Source organism: Polyodon spathula, chromosome 12 (genome assembly GCF_017654505.1).
Source record: "Polyodon spathula isolate WHYD16114869_AA chromosome 12, ASM1765450v1, whole genome shotgun sequence".
NCBI classification, from domain to species: Eukaryota; Metazoa; Chordata; class Actinopteri; order Acipenseriformes; family Polyodontidae; genus Polyodon; species Polyodon spathula.
Genome location: NC_054545.1, coordinates 23648416 through 23667258, shown reverse-complemented (window position 1 = coordinate 23667258; position 18843 = coordinate 23648416). Strand labels below are relative to the sequence as shown.

Genomic DNA, 18843 nt, shown 5'->3' with positions numbered 1-18843 from the left:
AATTTGAAATAAATACAAACTTAAAATATAAAACGTCTTTGACCACTAAATCAGGTGTACTTGTTTTATTGACAAAGAATATATGATGGTGTGGCAGGGTGATTGCCCTGCACAATGGTAAATTAGTGTTGGTGTAATTTGTATGTGGCAATGGGTTTATTGTGTGTCGTTTTGGAGTTGATTTGTTTGATTGATTGGCTGTGCTGTTCCTCAATCAGCAGGTGGGCGGGTCTTGACCAAGTGTCCGTCAGTTTAAAAACATCCGCGTGCGATGGCTCTGAGCTGCTGCAAGACCTGCTGTTTTCATGGCACCTTTGACTTATAGTTTGTTGTATTATGTTTTATTTTGCATTTTTGTACAGCTTGCTGTATTAGTCCTCTGTGCGTTACCATCGCTGGTAATGTCAAATGACTACCTTTATTTAGTTTCTGTTTGTTAATAAATCCTGCGCGCCTGTGTCTGCGTTTTCAACTCCACGTCCATGGTGTCTCTCTGCATGCTTAATCAGCGGCTACCCACACAAGTGACACGAGCAAGACCCTGTCACAAATGGTTTAATACAATCACCCTATTAAACGAGGATCTTGGATCAGCCACAGCTAAAGCTGGCTTTCTTAGAAACAAGACAGTGAAGATGTAAAACAACAATAAATAAATCACATGTAATGTATTCTCACTGCACTCACTGCATCTGGTACATTATTCAAGAAGAATGTGCTTCTGACAGACACTAGACAGGCAAGATAACAAGCACATGGGAAGCTTTTGAAAGTATTGATCTGCAATATATCACTGAGCTGGTTGTGGTTTCCAACATCTATGAAATCAGTTTTAAAGAGCAGATATGGAATGAAATTTTAATAGCAGATACTGAACTTTGATTGGCTGAGGGACTTGGAGATCTCCAACAGCAATCAGACACAGGAAGCCTGCTTACTCACAGAGGGTTATCACACTGGCGAGTTCTGAAGCGCACCCCGCTCCCACAAGTTCTGGAACAGGAGCCAAACTTGCTCCAGGGTCCCCAGTTCCCATCCTGCTTCAGGATGTCGGGGGTCAGCCAGATGCAGTGCCCTTTAAAACAGTGCTGAAAGACAAGAGCCTCATGTTACTGCAGGGTGAGAGAAGTGCACCCCGGTCAATACAGTGCCCTTTAAAGTAGCAATGAAAGAGAGGAGCCTCATGTTACTACAGGATGAGAGAGGTGCACCCCGGTCAATACAGTCTACCCATGGAGTACAAAAAAGGAAAATGGCACAAACAACATCCAGAAGGATCTTAAACATCACAAAAAAAGGAGAGGTCTGTAATAAAAAGTTTCAAAATGTAATGAGTAAATGTAGCTAATAAAAAAAAAAGCATAAATCTCACTATTAACTATACTCTAAACCAGAAACCTACACTTTTATGGTATACGGCTGTAAACTTTTTAAAAAGCTTAATACATTCCAGGCCACTAACTTTAAACTCACCTTCCCTGAGGCACACACTGTCCCATCTAGAGGAGGGCCCTTCTTGGTTTTACAGAAGTACGGATTGTCTGGATGACTACACCAGAGCTGCTTACAAGGATCAAATGTGCGGAACTGAAACAATAAAGAATACATCACCATCATCATCACTATTACTATTATTGGTAAATACATGGTAATTAAATTTATTGTCTTCTCATTTTTGTTTTTGGCTTTTTTTGATATTTTATTGTATAATATACATTAATATTGTATAGTGTGTATTTGTAATGTGAAGTGCTTTGGGATGCCTTGGCATGAATGGTGCTATACAAAATAAATCTGATTTGATTATAAAAGTTGGTATTTTAAATTAGGAATGATGTACACCCAACTGTGCATAATAAGGGTCCAGTGTTTCTGGTGGCATAACTGACAAGAGCGCTAGCACCTGAGATAGAATGACAGCCTGATGGGTCCACGTGGCAATGTTGCCCCGCCACTGGGTGTATTTCGGTGTTTTATGTTGCGTGTTGTGTGTTAATGTCGGTGTATAGTCATTGGTACATGGGATATACTATGGGTTATGCGCACAAGTGTTTAAAATGTATATTTGTATTTAGGCACGAGGATTGCACAGCACTTCATGTGCAGGTAAAATGTAATAATATGTGAGCACAGGGAATTCACTTTTATTAATTCACGTGCAGTTGTACCGAGACTCCAATTGAATGACTGATTAGCAATCAAGTCTCGGTACAGCTGCATAAAAGCAGCATATTTTCACTCACTCTGGGTTGTGTGTTCGGTGAAAGGAGAATGGGATTGGAGACAAAGGTAACAGTTAGAATAATAGTAAATTAATTTAACTCACCGTGTTTGTCTATGTAGTCCGTTTTGTTTCTATATTTATTTTGGCTAAAGTGCCATGTCTTTTGTGTTGTTTGTCTTATAACCTTTAATTTTTCTGTTTGTTGAATCATTAAATGCTGAGCGTAAGCAAGCGCTCAGCTTCATCAAATCAAAACTCCACTCTGTCTCTCTATTTATTTTGTGTTGGTTCCTGTTTCTGGTTTGACGTCACCCACTGCAGCGGTCTTTGTGACAGTCCAGTTTGGTGCACATTATTTGTTATAATACAGTACATAATGACATAACAGTCAGATATTGTAGAACTAGCAGTGTTTATTTTTACAAAAAATGTTGAGATTAACATCAGAAATTTAATCTAATTTTAAACCTCAGATTTTTTTGGGGAGCAGGACAGCAAAACTACATGTATTATTACTAAGGATCAGAGGAGAAAATTCATTTTGGTCAGCAACATGCTCTCTGTGGGATGTTAGGCCATGTAGCCTGATGGCCCTCAGAAAGCAAAGGAATTCATCCAACTCCACCCTCCAGAAAAGCCAAGCAAATGTTGTACTTGTTACAATTTTTTAAAATTCTGTTTTACAAATGTTATTCTCAACACTTGTTAAAAAAAATCCCTGCTAGTTCTACAACATCTGTCTGTTATGTCATTATGTTGTGTATTAAAACACATAATGTGCACCAAACTGGACCTATCAGGCTATGAGTCTATCTCAGGTGCTAGCGCCCTTGTTGTTATGCCACCAGCAGCCCTTGATGCACTTTACTCCTTTTATTATTAGGGTTATTATTATTATTCAAACACCTCTACTATCCAAAGAGCCCCTTGCTAATCTATAATTTTCTACCTAGCTGTCACAGAAAATGCACTATTCAGACCCTAATCTCGGGTATTTACAGAACAATTCAGTACTGTATCTTATCTACTTACAGGCAAAGGGGTTGTATTATATCGTTTTAGGAGGTTTCTTGATTGGTAAAGTCATATAAACGACTTTACTGTTTTCACTGTTTTGGAAGATTCCTTCCCCTGTAGTTGTGTATAACCCAATGAAATCCAGTAGAGTTTGATTGGGTACAATTCCAGCCCATGTCCCAGCGGCCCCCTCACTCACTGCTGTGCACATCATGTATCCGATGCCGAAGTCGAAGCGGCACTGTTCGTTCATGGAGTAATGGATGCCCGGCAGCTGGGGGAGGGATGGCCAGTCATGGTGAAAGGGGTCGTCACGGAGACAATCATAGGCACTGAAAGCACATAAGTTATCTATTAAAGCAAAAGACATGTTTTTTAAATGTTTAATTATAGATTATGTTCAAGGCCAGCAATAACAGGGAATGCAACTATAAAAGGGAGGCTACTACAGTTACATACTTTTATGACACATACTGTATCTTACATCAGTATATATACCATGTCAGGCAGTGACAGAAGTCTCAAATGTGCAGTTTAAAAAGAAACACATATCGCAAACATGTGTACTGCAAACAATTCCTGTCCTAGTTAATAAGTGAGTAATGGTGTTAAACTGCAAACCATTCCTGTCCCAGTTAACATGCTAGAGGGACAATTCTAGTGAATTCTGGTGGCTATTTAAAATGCCAGAATTTCACACTGTAATATGACACAATAATTGGGGTCCTCCTCTCTAATAAACTATTTGTACCTATTGATGAATGGATGTTGTAACAGGTGAATCCTGCTCATGAAGTTTTGTCAGGGGAGTAGCCTGATTACCAGTGTTTCACTCACCCGGTTACCACTGTACTTTTCAACAGTAATTTTGCAATTTTACCATGCTTTTCCCATGTATTTGGTTTGACATTTGTACTAATATGCTTTACCATATCTTGCTATTTTTTACTATGCTTACCTATGCTTTACCATGTGTTCACAATGCTTTATTACATTAAGCGTGCTTTTACTTTGGGAAACTTGTACAAGGGCCATTTGTCAGATACTGATTGTTCATCACCACAACAACTACACCTTCAACTTTTATATTTCCTTTGCCTTTATAGGGGTGTAGAAACAGCTGAACACTACTACTACTATTACTACTACTACTACTACTACTACTACTACTAATAATAATAATAATAATAATAATAATAATAATAACAATAATAATAATAATAATAATAATAATAATAAAGGAACTGCCGCACTCAATCCTCCTTCACTTTGCTTCCAGTTCCCTGGCTGTCAGCCCAGTTCACTGGGTTTATATTGTTATATGTATTGCTGTGTTTCCAGTTCCCTGGGTTTATATTGTTATATGTATTGCTGTGCTTCCAGTTCCCTAATTGTCAGCCCAGTTCACTGGGTTTATAGTTATAATGTTCAGCTCCGTGCTGTCAGTCCTACTGCCACTCCAAAAAAAAACACGATGGGCTAAATTCTCAAAGCTATTTACTCCTAATCATCATTAGCACTTTTTTTTTCAGAAAGGAGAAATTCATCCAATAAAGTTACCAAACCAGATTTAAAAAACAACTAAGACTTTGAACTAGATAGTCTTAAGTTGGTTGTTATTTGTTTACAAATTGGAATGGTGTTTTTTCCCTTTCACATAATAAGCTGATAACAATTTTGGAGTAAACAGCTTTGAGAATCAAACCCAATGGCTTCCAACAAAGAACCCAAACAAGCCACATGCTGCTTGATTCAGTGGATAATTACCAATTCATTCCAAATGACCCAAATTCAGACTTCTAGAACTGAAACTTGAAACTCATCAGTAAGAAACAAATAGCGCTTATACTGAGCAACACAATCCAAATGCATCTAAACAATATTCTACAATGAATCAGCTAAGAAGGGTGGATGCTGCACAGTAGAAGTGCTTAATGAAGGGTGGATGCTGCACAGTAGAAGTGCTTAATGGCACCGGCAGGGTTTTGATTGAATACAGGTCCAGGACAAAGACAGTGACTCACTGCAGGTATCGGATGAGTTCCTGTTGGCTGCAGCGAGACCAGTGGAAGCGATGGAAAGCTGCCTGGACCAGGGGGGCCATGATGCTGCCCATGCGCACCTCGTCCCCGCAGCGGTTCCCCTGCCCGTCGTGCTCCATGCCCAGCCTGACAACAAGACACTGTGTTAAAGGTGTTACAGACTGACTTCTTTGGCGGTCCTACACCGGGCAAGTCATGAAACAATTCCAAACCTGGGTACTGCTGTACAGTCAATCGACCAGGAGAGGACAGATAGTCCAATATGCTTTGGATTAACATCTGTTGTGAAAAAAGGTGATTGGCTTAACATTGGGAATGTAAGTGGTATCTTCAGCCCACTTTTTGACTGGAAGGTGAGCGTCAGTAAGTGGGGCCATTCAAATTGGGTAGGAAAACAGGTCAAATAGATGTAGCTGGGCTTTTTGTTAAATGCATTGGTTATTACAACTTATGATTTGTATGTAATGTACTGGAATCACAGTACAGTAATCCCTCGCTATACGAGCTACCTATATGCGAGATTTCAATTATACGAGACTGGAGAAGGTGAAAACAAAAATAGAAGTAAAACTAAATAATTAATTTAACTCACAGTGTTTGTCTGTTCGTTCACTGTTTTGTTTACTGTTTTGTTTGTCTATTTTATTTGGCGTCAAGTGCCTGTTATGTTTAAACCTTTTTGTTTCATTAAAACTCCGAGTGCAGTCATTGCGTCTCAGTTTCAACCCCAGTACTGCCTGCTTGTGTTATTCTTTCTGTCCTGACGTTAACCCTGCAGCCAGCGTGTTCACAGAGATACAGAAATTAATATCTGTTTTTCCATTAAACAAGCATATTTTCGCTCTTAGGAGAAGAGAGCTCGCAAACTGGCCGATCGTAGTGCGTCTGCGCAAGGCGTACGTCACAGCATTCACCACCACTGCCATTCCAGCATGCTTTGTGAGCCTTCTTTGTCTTTGTACTGTTCTCGTGTTGTCTCGTGTGTGTAGCGGTTGTCAGTTGCTGTTGCTATATCTTCTTTACTTATTAAGTGTTTTTTTTTTTTTATTTCTGTTTTTCTTAAAGTGTTTTTTTTTTTTATTTCTGTTTTATGTTTAATATTCTCTTTTAATTATTTTTCATAACTGTGCATTATTTATTGTTAGCGTTTTTACAACTTCATTAATATTTACTATAATGTATGTTTTCTAACACTATGATAAGCGCATGAAAGAAAACTGTGTCAGCCCCGGTCTTTATTTGCGAGGGACTCATGTATACCGCAAGAGATTGTTTATTTGTTATTTACTTAACAACTTTAGGCTAATTTCTTTAATAATTGATACAGAATTTAAATTATTTCATATTTAGATACTGTTCTGTCCTTTATAAAGGGGAATTTTTGGGTGTTGAAGAGAACATTTTTGGGGCTCTGGAACCAATCTAAGTTTATAACATGGGAACCAATGGGGAATTCATATCTATTATATGGATTTCACCTAACGAGCAGTTTTCAAGGAACGAATTACGCTCGTATAACGAGGGATTACTGTATTTTTGAAGTGTTGTTGTGGGCTTTATCAATCACAGTGCTTGATGCAACTTCTATTAAAAAGTACTGGAGGGTACTTACACATGGCCAGTTTCGTGAGCCACGACGAATGCAGAAGAGAAGCCATCCTCGTGGTTCAGAGTGCAGCTCCGGACAGGGTGGCACATGCCAGTCACGGGGGCGTAGCCTGGGCACACACAGGGAGGGGATGCAGAGCAACAGCACATACATGCAACACAGAGAGCAAACTGAGATGGCTTACTGAGTCTCTATTAGTTTGATGTGGTCTCAACTGTCAGTTCCCCCTGACAAGTCATTTTATTGTATAGTATATGTATCCCTTCATGTCTTTTACAGTAACAGTGTTGCTTTTTTAAATGGTTGGAGAAATAATGCCTACATTAAAATATTACAGCAGAAATGTGTTTGCTTAGAAATTATAGTTAATGACATATTCAGGTGAATTATATGGTGTATTTACAAAGTAATTAACACAGTTTGGAGTACAGAGAAAAACTGCACCCATCACACTCTTTAATATTAATATTTCAAAATATGACTCCTTGGTATTGAAACGTAAATGCCTCAAAAGTTCAGAACATTGTTGTTGTTCTTATCTAAACAGCATTTAATATGTGCAATATCAGTTTTAAATTGTTAAAATAAGCCAAGAAAAATGTTAAGTTATTATCTTAACCCTGGTTCTCTGAAATAGAAATGTAACCATTACCCCATTGGTATTTGCCTTCTAGAGACCTGAAACCTGAACAAGATATAACAGTGATGCAGTCATGGTCTGAGGGCGTAAAAATACTGTGCTCACAGATCTCAGTGTTATTTTTCCTTTAAGCCTGCTGTAATCACGGATGCAGTGACCTTGAAGGTTAATGGTTAAATTTCCATTTCAGGGAACCAGGGTTATGATAATAACCTAACATTCCCTTTCAAGTACGAAATTTAACCATTATTGTATGGGTGAGTGTACCAACGCCGTCGCAAGGGCAATACTGCAGAACAACTGGAATGCTACAAGGCTAAGCTGAGAGACTGCCTTGTATGTTTTCGTAAGGAAGCCTAGAAACAAGTAGCTAGGGTGAAAAAATTGAGGGAGAAAATAATCTATATGCCTGTGTTGTAAAGGTCAACTGGAAGTCACCCTTAACACTCTAGTTCCATAATCAGGGTTTTGAGGATCCACGACATTATCTGTAGAACCTAGTGAAGGTATGGGGAGTATCCCACAATGCTACATTGCAAATGTCCTTGACAGATGCACCCTGGAATAAAGACCACGAAGATGCCATGCCCCTGGTGGACTGGGCAGTGAGCTTTTCTGGAGGGGGCAAGTTGGCCAACTCATAGGCAGTCCTGACCGTGTCCACTGCTTAGACAGGGCTGGACAAAAAATAGGATGGACTGCCATCAACTTTTTGTCCTGTCAGAGTAGTACGTGGGGGCCCGCACTGGGCAGAGCATATGGAGCTGCTGCTCTGTCAGACTGGAAGGGAGGTGGATAGAAAGCCTCAAATTCCATAGACTGGTTGACATGGAATGCTGAGATTGTTGATAAAAACATGTTTTTTTTTTTTTTTTTAAACAATGAAAACAAAAACACTGCTAATAACAATAATAATCAGTAAACAGTAATTATCAAATAAAAATCACACAACATCAAAACATGTGCCATTATCGACTTGCTCTGTGCCATTTATTGAAATGTTCAATACAACAGAACCCAGGGTTGCCCACGCAACCACTGCACATTTTTCTTGTGTCTTTTCTTTTGTTTTCATTTTCGTTGCAGACCCTGCACTTTTGTTGCAGTCTCTGCTTCCCTTGTGTTGGCGGGATAGTCAGAAATGCCGGCACACAATTTGCGCAAGCATTGTGATGGATTTGGCTGCCGCAGAAGCCTGCTTCATTACCTTGTACCCAGTGTTGTGTTTTGATAGCATTTCGTCACAGCACTGCCATTTCAAACCAAACAGTTTCCCATTTGCAGCTGGCTGACCTATAAAGTAGCTGCATGCTCTTTTGCTTGTACAGTTTGTACTGTTCTTGGCTCCACATCCTCTTCATCATCATCGCTGAGTGATAAGTCAGCATCACTGTCGATGGTATCTAAACCCTCCGAACCAACTTCACTCCCGTTGCTCATTACAAAAAGACCACATATGCTGCCATGTTTAGCTTTCACTAAAAACTATATAAACTGTAACTAAACAAGTGAAACTAACAATAAAACAAAAAATATATATTTAAAACACTAATATATTTATAATTATTCGTTTCTCTGGTTTTACTAGGTATGTGTTTGGGTAAAATGAACATTTTTGTTTTATTCTATAAAACTACTGACAACATTTCTTCCAAATTCCAAATAAAAATATTGTCATTTAGAGCATTTATTTGCAGAAAATGACAACTGATCAAAAGAACAAAAAAGATGCAGTGTTGTCAGACCTCGAATAATGCAAAGAAAACAAGTTCATATTCATTTTTAAACAACACAATACTAATGTTTTAACTTAGGAAGAGTTCAGAAATCAATATTTGGTGGAATAACCTTGATTTTCAATCACAGCTTTCATGCGTCTTGGCATGCTCTCCACTAGTCTTTCACATTGATGTTGGGTGACTTTATGCCACTCCTAGTGCAAAAATTCAAGCAGCTTGGCTTTGTTTGATGGCTTGTGACCATCCATCTTCCTCTTGATCACATTTCAGAGTTTTTCAACGGGGTTCAGGTCTGGAGAGTGGGCTGGCCATGACAGGGTCTTGATCTGGTGGTTCTCCATCCACACCTTGATTGATCTGGCTGTGTGGCATGGAGCATTGTCCTGCTGGAAAAACCAATCCTCAGAGTTGGGGAACATTGTCAGAGCAGAAGGAAGCAAGTTTTCTTCCAGGACAACCTTGTACTTGGCTTGATTCATGCCAAAGCTGCCCGATTCCAGCCTTGCTGAAGCACCCACAGATCATCACCAATCCTCCACCACATTTCACAATGGGTGCAAGACAATGTGGCTTGTAGGCCTGTCCAGATCTCCGTCTAACCATTAGATGACCAGATGTTGGGCAAAGCTGAAAATTTGACTCATTTGGGGGTGCTTCAGCAAGGCTGGAATCGGGCAGATTTGTCTTTGTGAAGGGCGCATGAATCAAGCCAAGTACAAGGTTGTCCTGGAAGAAAACTTGCTTCCTTCTGCTCTGCTCATCAGGAGACCAAGTCAATTTTGACATGGCAAGCTGAAACAGCTGCCAAATAAACCTTTAACATGGAGGCACAGGGGACTCTTCTTGACAGGAGGCCAACCGCCCAGTTTGTCACCCTGGACAAATGTACTCTCTGTAGTCAGAAGAAGTTCTCATGTGCCCAGCACAAAAGCTTGCGGGCCACAAGACGGAAACTAGGCAACCTGAGGCCACCCTGGTGGTTGATGTAAGCCACCACTGTTGTGTTGTCTGTACAGACAAGCACATGTCTCCCTCGAACCTCCCGCAAAAAAATTTGCAAGGCCAGGTAAACTGCCTGCAGCTCTAAAACACCGATGTGGAGACCCTGCCAAGGGGGGTTCCACACACTTTTCGCACACCTGCCATTCCACACAGTCCGTGGTGACGACTTCCCTTCTGGTGACTGCCGAGCGCTATGGGGAGGTGTAAATGGACAGGCTGTTTCCACAAAGAGAGTGCCTTTAGACATTGATGAGACACTGTCAATAGGTGGTCATAGTTCAGTGCGGACTGAGAAACCTGAGACCAGGAAATACAGGAGACCCAATGGAAGGGTCTGGGAAGCTGCTGCCATCAAGCCCAGAAATCTCTGGAACGTCAATACAGTGAGCACTTTGTTGAACTGAAAGAGCTCCAAACAGGCAGCTATTCTCTGACAGAGTGGACAGCATGGACCTGCAGTCCATACACACTCCTAGATAACAGGCTGTCTGAGAAGGCGTGAGCTGGTTCTTCGCATGATTCACCGTAAAGCCAACCGTTGAAGGTGGCTGGTGACAAGTTCCGTGTGGGCCTCTGCCTGTGCTGGAGACTGAGCACTCTGATGTCTTTGAGACTCAATGGAACCAGGATAGCTTCCATGCACTTCGAGAAGAACTTGTATGCTGTTCCCTGAAAGATGAACTGCAAGTACTTCCTGTGCGCTGGTGTTAAGGAGATGTGGAAATAGACGTCTTTGAGGTCCACCGTGGTGAACCAGTCGCCTGGCCTGACTGACTGCAACAGCTGTTGTATCATCAACACGATGAACTTCCTTAGACTCAAATACAGGATGACCTGTCTAAGGTCTGAGGCCACCATCCCGCTTGAGCAATAGGAAGAATATGCAGTAGAACCCTTCCTCCAACTGGAGGGGGTCTATCATGCGAATGGCCTATTTTTGCAGCAGAGCTGCTACCTCCTGAGACACCACAGTGGCGTCTTGCAGGGGAACATGCTTTAACTGCAGAGAATAGCTGGTCCAAATGGTAGTAAGCACCCAGATGACTGTAGTGCACTGACGCCAATATTCCAGATGGCTCCCTGAGAAGGGGCCCTGGGCCTGTGGCAGCAAACTCCTAGGGCTGCTGCTCAGCATGTTGCTTGGCCTGAGGCTTCTGTCTCTGCGCCGGGTGGTGGAACCTACTAAAGCTTCCACAGAGGTTGATATGGTAACAGATCGGAACCGTGGCGGTACCAGTGTGGGAACCTCGATCTTGGTTCGGTACTGGTACAATACTGGGTCAGGAACGGAGGGGGTTGTTGACCTTGGTACCAATGGTTTGCTGTCACCACAAGTAGAAATGTACAAGGATGCCCACCTGTACAAGCCACTGGCAAAACCACTCAGTCAGTACACACACAAGTGAGGGAAACCTCGTAATGGTGATGCTAAAAGCAGTGACTAAAAAATGTCAGCAAAATACTGTGGATGGAGTTGCAAGCAATAAACACCCAAAGCACGTATCTCGGTCCTGCGCAGTGCTGCTGAGCCCAGCAGCTGCTCTCAATGTACATGTGCAAGTCTCCGTAAAAAAAAAAAATTGAAAAGTACAAAAGATAAATACTTCTCTAAAAAAATTCAAAATAACAGTAACTTAATATAAAATGTCTTGTAATAAAAACAAGAAATAAACAACTCCAGCCAGAGCTATGCAGCCTGGAGGGAGAGCACAAAGTCAGTCGACTTATGTTGCTGGATCCCTGGGAAAGAGCGACTCAATCCGCTGGCTTCAAGAGGGGCACAAGGCTGCAGCGGGATATAACAGGCTCTGCGAGCAGCTTTGGTATATCTTATTCAGGTTGTCGGGATTTTAGGAGGTAAATACACTTACGGTAATGGTTACATTTCGTACTGGAATGGGAACTAAATGTCTGAGCTGCTGTTTGGAAAGTGGTGCAGATAAAGCGCTTTCGTTTCTCTTAGCTAGTGCCATCATTGGGAACCACTGTTCTGTAGTAATATATTATCCCCTCTTGTTGTTATGGTGTCCTCCTTATACAATTCCTTGTCAGATCCTATATCCCCCATGGGGACAATATGTTCCCACTACACCCCTCAATTCCCGTCAATATTTGTATAATATATCACTACAGAACAGGGGTTCCCAACTAATTTAGGACTTGATAGGTCTAGAAGTCCTGGACTAGAACAGAAGCTCTACTATAGAAAATATGTTGCTACTGAAAAGACTTCTTTGCTGTGTTGAATCCAGAGCTCTGTATACAATACCTTGCATGCCGGAGGGCCCGAACTCCTGCCTGGTGAGGAATATGGCGTGATCGTGGTACTCTGGGTGCCCGGCATCCGGCTTCTGCTGTAAGTAGGCCCAGCGGCACACATTCTCCAGGCTCTGGGAAGGGTTCCCAACTTCAATTAAACTCATCGACTGAAACAAAAGACAGGGACACTTCTTAGTGACGAGTTTCGGTTAGTTGATTTAAAGATGGTGTTCCTCACTATTAGACCATGTAAAATAAATCCAGACAAAAGTGGCGGGTCAAAAATGGGTCCTTTCAACACATTTCCATTTCTACATTTAGATCTCTGACACCACACAAAGCTCAGCCTGTCAAACAGCTTGGTAAGCCCTGAAGCAGCTTAATGCTGGTAGTTGAGGCTTTAGTGGGTAGCAGACAGTCATAAAATGTGCTAGGTTGATTAAATCCCAGGTCTTTGGGAGATATGGAAGATAACTCCTGCTAAAAAGAAACAGTATTACTGAACATCCTATAGTTAAGTGTTTAACGTTATGGATACAATATAAAAGAAGGACTATAGCTCAGAAAACACTAACACAATCCGAAGCATACAGCACCAAGAAGTGTTGAGAGATCTAGGAAAATCATTCAGTGCTGTGCTGTGTGAATATATGTTAACCAAACTCATTTTAGAGCTGAATCTAATTAAAGTAATTCTCTGAGTGAGCATTTCAAATGAGCACAGCCATAAACAACTCATTCCACCCCTTCGGTGGCTCATTTGTTATTGTGATTCCCTCAGTTTCCTATAGTACGCAATGAATATTCATGTTATGATTTTGGCACGATCATTTTTGTACATTTCATGGGTGAGGTGCGGCAAAAAAAATGCAAGAATTCATGGAAAGGTCACCAAATAATGTAGTTTTAGCTACATCAGCATACACAAGAGCTTTTCAATAGTACACCAAAACCAATAATATAAAGACTTTGCTTTTGACTACTGACACGTTTAAATGTTGCTTTAGAGTACACAACTTACAATACATACTTCAGACTGACATCATTTCTGGTCAGAGATGAGGATCTCCAACATTGTGTGACAAGTCAGAATTACTTCACCTTGTACAATCTTGCGACTTGCGTCTTTTTTTGGGAAGGCGTACAGCGTTAACAGAACAGCAAACCTTTCATCTGTCTTTCTAAAATACCTAAAATATCTCCCACTGTCACATACCAGCATCTCAGTAATGAATGTTTGAAATTCTCCCTTTCGGGTTCTCTGTTGGTTGAGGATGGATGTACCAATGACGTCGCTTCAGATTTTTTTTTTAAACCTCTTGTATAAGAGATACAAACATCTACCCAAATGCCATTTTATCCAATTTCACAAATGCAGTCTGTATTTAAAGTATGAACAACAGCTGCAACCTCTTTGCGTGGTCAAAAAAGGACTGCAACACGATATGTCCTTTGTATAGCAAATAGTGAAGCTCCACAGTTTTTACAGCTGCCTGGTCCTCACGTATCGCATTTATCTGCAACAGAAGTATGAACCAGGCTTTAGAGTATTCCACGATTCTGAAACAGCATGTTTTAAAGAAGCCTCTGTATGTTGGTAAACTTCTGTACTGCATTGCATTTTTTCTTCTGTCTTTGCAGAAAACAGTTCACTCACAATTGTTTTGTATTTTAGTTATCACCATTTATATGCTTGCTCGCTCAGCTATCTCATTCGATGACCTACATAGCTACATGTAAATTCACAACCAATTTATAGATACATACTGCAATTTATGACATACTGCATTTTTTAAAGGAAATAAAGAAATTGCCTAATCAAATGTGTTTACATCCGTTTCCAAGATTTCAAGGACTATTCAAATTCACAATTTCCATGACCTCTGTGACAAAATCGTTGCCTTATTCATGATGCATCTTCTATTATATGGTCGAAATTCAAGATGTACAGCTGTGATCAAAAACGACAGTTACAACTGACTGACAGCATTGGAATGTGCCAATGAACACCCCCTTCTCACACTGGCACATCAACTCAGAATTCCCGAGTGTAGTGTTTATATAAGTGTAGATACACTGGCATTCTGTCACTGTCCATCATCACTTTAGTTTTTTTGTTTTTAAATTCATGGTAAACAATGATACTGTGTTCACACTAATAGCTCGGAGTTCAACTGGCTCAGAGACGATCAGATTAGAAGATTTGGATCATTGAAGTCACCCATTTACACCTGTTAAAGGTCTGAGCCGGCTCAGGGCCCCTAAAAGTAGTGCGTACCCGATGACGTCATATCGACCACCCCTTGCGTGAAGACACTCCCGCCTTGGTGTTTTGGGAAGGGGATTGTTGAAATCAATAAGCCTGCCGTCGGTGTCACGTGTGTTTCTACTTCAAGATGGTCATTCCGTGCTAATTAAGATTTAATTTTGCCATCAGAAATGGAACAAAGCTTGAAAACTTGCATATGGGACTTTTAAAGAAAAAGGTGTTATTGTATATATTGACACATCAGTCTGACAGCTCTTCTTATACATAAATGTAAACAATAACTCCTGTTCACCTTCTTACCCATGAAAAATACTAATTTTTGCAATTCAACAAAAGTGAAACTCATATAGCAAAAGCAACATCTGTAACTTTCAATTGTGTCTGTTCTCTTCCCAGAACTCCGGTTTATTCACCATATACTAACAATGCATCACAATGCTATCGAGGATATCATTGAAAATAGAAAGCCTTTCATAAATCTAAAGATTTTCTTCTAGGGGTGAACACAGTCCTTTATTTAAAAGTCAAGTGCTTTTGGACCTGAAGCTAGTGCTTATGCACTAGGTATTATTAAGTGTTACCAGAGTGAAGAATAACACAATCATAATCTAAAAATTAACATTGGCTGTATTTATTACAGATCTTAAAGGATACAAAAGGACCTTTTTATTATACAATTTTTGTAAACTTTTAAATTGCATTCCCTGCCTCAAGAGGGCTTCACATGTACCTGCATGGACCTCTCAGAACTACATTTCCCATCATCCCCTCCTGCTCACTGGTAAATCCAGCTCAGTTACATTTGTGAGCAGGAGTGTGATGGGAAATGTACTTCTGAGAGATCCATGCAGGAACATGTGAAGCCACCTTGAGGCAGGGAATGCAATTTATAATTTTAAAAGAGTGGTTACAATGTAAAAAAAACAATACACACACCTTATGTAAACAGCTGTAGCAACACATGGGAACATTAACACAATACAATAAATTATATCAGCCTAAGCCTAAGCCTTCGCCTTCGCCTTCGCCTTCGCCTTCGCCTCGCCTCGCCTCTCCCAAAGTGAGAACACAGGCCTGCTTTTATGCTATGTGGCTGAGGCTTAATTGATAGGCAATTATCTAATTATGCCTCTGCTACATTCCAGGGAAGGACTTGTTAAGGCAGGATACCTCTTTTCCTGCCAACCAATGCTCACACCCTTGCATATACACACAGTTTCTCTCCTCATTCCCCCACCTTGTCAGAATACAGAATGGACAATAAAAAGATAAGTTAAATAAAGTAACATAAATAAAAGAAAATGAAACACATTAAAAGTAAACAATCTTCAATTTCCCTTGTCTCAGGAAAGTTTGTTATATGTTTATAACTCATAGCACTGCTATACTGTACACCCAGAAAATGTAATGCGTTCACTTATACTCTCCACCAGAATCAACCAATTTGTGAACCTTAATGCAGATTCCCTCAGAGCCCCTGTCAAAATATTCAACACTTTCAAAATCAAACCACTAGGTGGTGCTCCAGCCTTGCAGGACACAGTGTATGCCAGTACAGGCAATGTGCTGTGAAACTCAGACAACAGGTCTGTTGTCATTATATGCAGTGCTTGCAATGAGTAGCAGATGAAATTAATGCAGCTATCATAATTAAGACTCTTGGATCCAAGGCGTGTAATGGAAAAGATGTGCGAGGAGTCAACTGCCACTGTAGAAACAATGTAAAGGTGCAACAGGTCTTCCACAGCTAATTAGGAACCAGTTAGCTGACAATGTCATTGTCAATTTAATTTCCACTGATCGACAGAGAGGTGACTGTTTCAGGCAATATTCTTCACAGTGCTTAGAAACATTCTAGTCTGTTCAACTGAGCCGTGTGTGGTGGTTGGGGATGGATCAGTAATTAAAGTCTCAGATGTGGCATGATCCTCATTTCTCTTAATTTAATTCAGAAAGGGTATTTGTTTTCAGTGCATTGGCTCTCCAGGGTTGCTAGGTGTCACAATAAGGAATCCCAGGTTCTCCTGCACCGTGTGCTCTGTGCACTCTGCTTTACCACAGAGCAGATCTGCTACACATCTGCAGTTGATTTACATGCTCCATTGGTAGGGTTAGCTGGGACACAGCCTGACACTGCACTGCTACTCTGTGAGCTGATTGAACGCCCTTTCCTAATTGTATTGTATTGTGAAGATTTCCAGCAAATATCTACAGTATAAAGCTTAGAAGAATTTAGTTCTAACTCTTTCTTAATTCCTGATATGAACAACTAACAGTTGAGAAATTCTGAATTATTCTGCAGTGTGTGTGTGTGTGTGTGTGTGTGTGTGTGTGTGTGTGGGGGGGGGGGGGGGGGTTAATATGTGTTGCAGCTTTTATGAAACACTGAGGTGTCTGCCCTTCTAAAAGTTTCACTATGGTTTATTATACTTTTGCTGTGCTTTTACTATGGGAAACGTTTATCGTGCCAACACTGTCGAAAGACACACATGACTAATAATGAAAAAGCCAATGCAATTAAGGAGCATATTGGGGTGCTAGGATTGAAAATGTGTTTGAATCCCTCCTTGATATCTTGATATCAGTATGTCACAAAGACGGCTGCAGTGGGTGACATCAGACCAGAACCAGGAACCAATACAAAATAAATAGAGAGGTGAAGTTTGGTGAAGCTGAGCGATTGTTTTCGCTCAGCATTTAAGAACTGAACAGACAGAAAATAAAAGGTTGTAAGACAAAGAAAATACAGGGCATGCCACTTTAGCCAAAATAAAGAGACAAACAAAACAGACTACACAGACAAACACGTTGAGCTAATATTATTATTTACTATCACTATTTTTACCTCTGTCCCCAGTCCCATTCTCCACTCACCGAACATACAACCCTGAGTGACTGAAAACATGTTGCTTTTATGCAGGTGTACTGAGACTCGATTGCTAATCAATCATTCAATTGGAGTAGCGGTACAACTGCACATGAATTAATAAAGTGCAATTCCCCGTGCTCACATATTATTACATTTTACCTGCACGTGAAATCCTGTGCAATCCTGGCGCCTAAATACAAATATACATTTTAAACACTTGTGCTCATAACCCATATTACATCCCGTGTACCAATGACTATACACCAACATTAACACACAACACAGAAATACACAGGGGGGGGGTGGGGGGGGGGGTTGGGGGGCAACATTGCCACACAGTATTAAACAAATGGGACACCACACCTATAAGATTCTTGTTGTTCGTTTTTAGCAGCCATGTGTATGATATGTAGTCATATATTACTGTACTCACCGTGGCAGCTCAATGAAATGAAGGTAATAAAGCATTCTCAAACTTGCCTTCCCATATCCCAGCATGATGATGCGCACCAGAACAACATTCACATGGGCACCCAAGGATTCATCATGGTAAATCTCATTTACCTGAAAAAACAGGAAATAAAATGAACTTCTTGTTATCAGAGTAAACAGAGTGGCATCAGATGAAGAACTTCAATCTTCCATATTAAAGTTAAGCTAATTTACTCTAGGTTCAACTGTAGATAGAAACATTAGTGCTTTTTTAAATGTAAGAAAATAGTCAAGACAAGATTACAGCAACAACTCACTCCAGTAAAAATATCCTTTTCTGCTACAATTCCTGAGTGCTGGCTACTGTCTTTGCCCAAATAAACCTTCAGCAATTGTGCATTACCTGCCCTGACTAAAACCATGCAGTCTTACATAGCCAATAATTGCCAAATACCACATTTTAGTTCATACCCAATTCATTTGAATTCCTGACACTTTTTATAACGTGATCTCCAATTAGGATTCTGTCAGCAGTTCTCAAACATTAACATTACTCCATCACTTCCTGTTTGAGTTGATCTGCATCACTTCCTGTTTGGGTTGGAGCTGCATTTCCTGCTTTACTCCATCACTTCCTGTTTGTGTTGGATCTGCATCAACTGCTTTAATCCATCACTTCCTGTTTGGGTTGAATCTGCCTCTCCTTGCATTAGATTAGAGGTGCAGAGCATTTTAATTATT

At 40.5% G+C, this 18843-nt stretch overlaps 1 protein-coding gene across 2 annotated transcripts in view; it reads right to left on the bottom strand.

Moving 5' to 3' along the window:
* The window catches only part of LOC121324257 (A disintegrin and metalloproteinase with thrombospondin motifs 2-like), a 222608-nt gene that overhangs the window by 16292 nt on the left and 187473 nt on the right, over nucleotides 1-18843 (bottom strand). For both annotated transcript variants that reach the window (XM_041265945.1, XM_041265944.1), the window contains exons 5-11: nucleotides 18151-18234; nucleotides 12543-12699; nucleotides 6896-7001; nucleotides 5266-5409; nucleotides 3441-3573; nucleotides 1474-1587; nucleotides 943-1088 (exon numbers count right to left, since the gene is read on the bottom strand). In XM_041265945.1, coding sequence (XP_041121879.1) covers nucleotides 943-1088; nucleotides 1474-1587; nucleotides 3441-3573; nucleotides 5266-5409; nucleotides 6896-7001; nucleotides 12543-12699; nucleotides 18151-18234 — 884 coding nt within the window. The remainder of the gene's footprint in view (nucleotides 1-942; nucleotides 1089-1473; nucleotides 1588-3440; nucleotides 3574-5265; nucleotides 5410-6895; nucleotides 7002-12542; nucleotides 12700-18150; nucleotides 18235-18843) is intronic.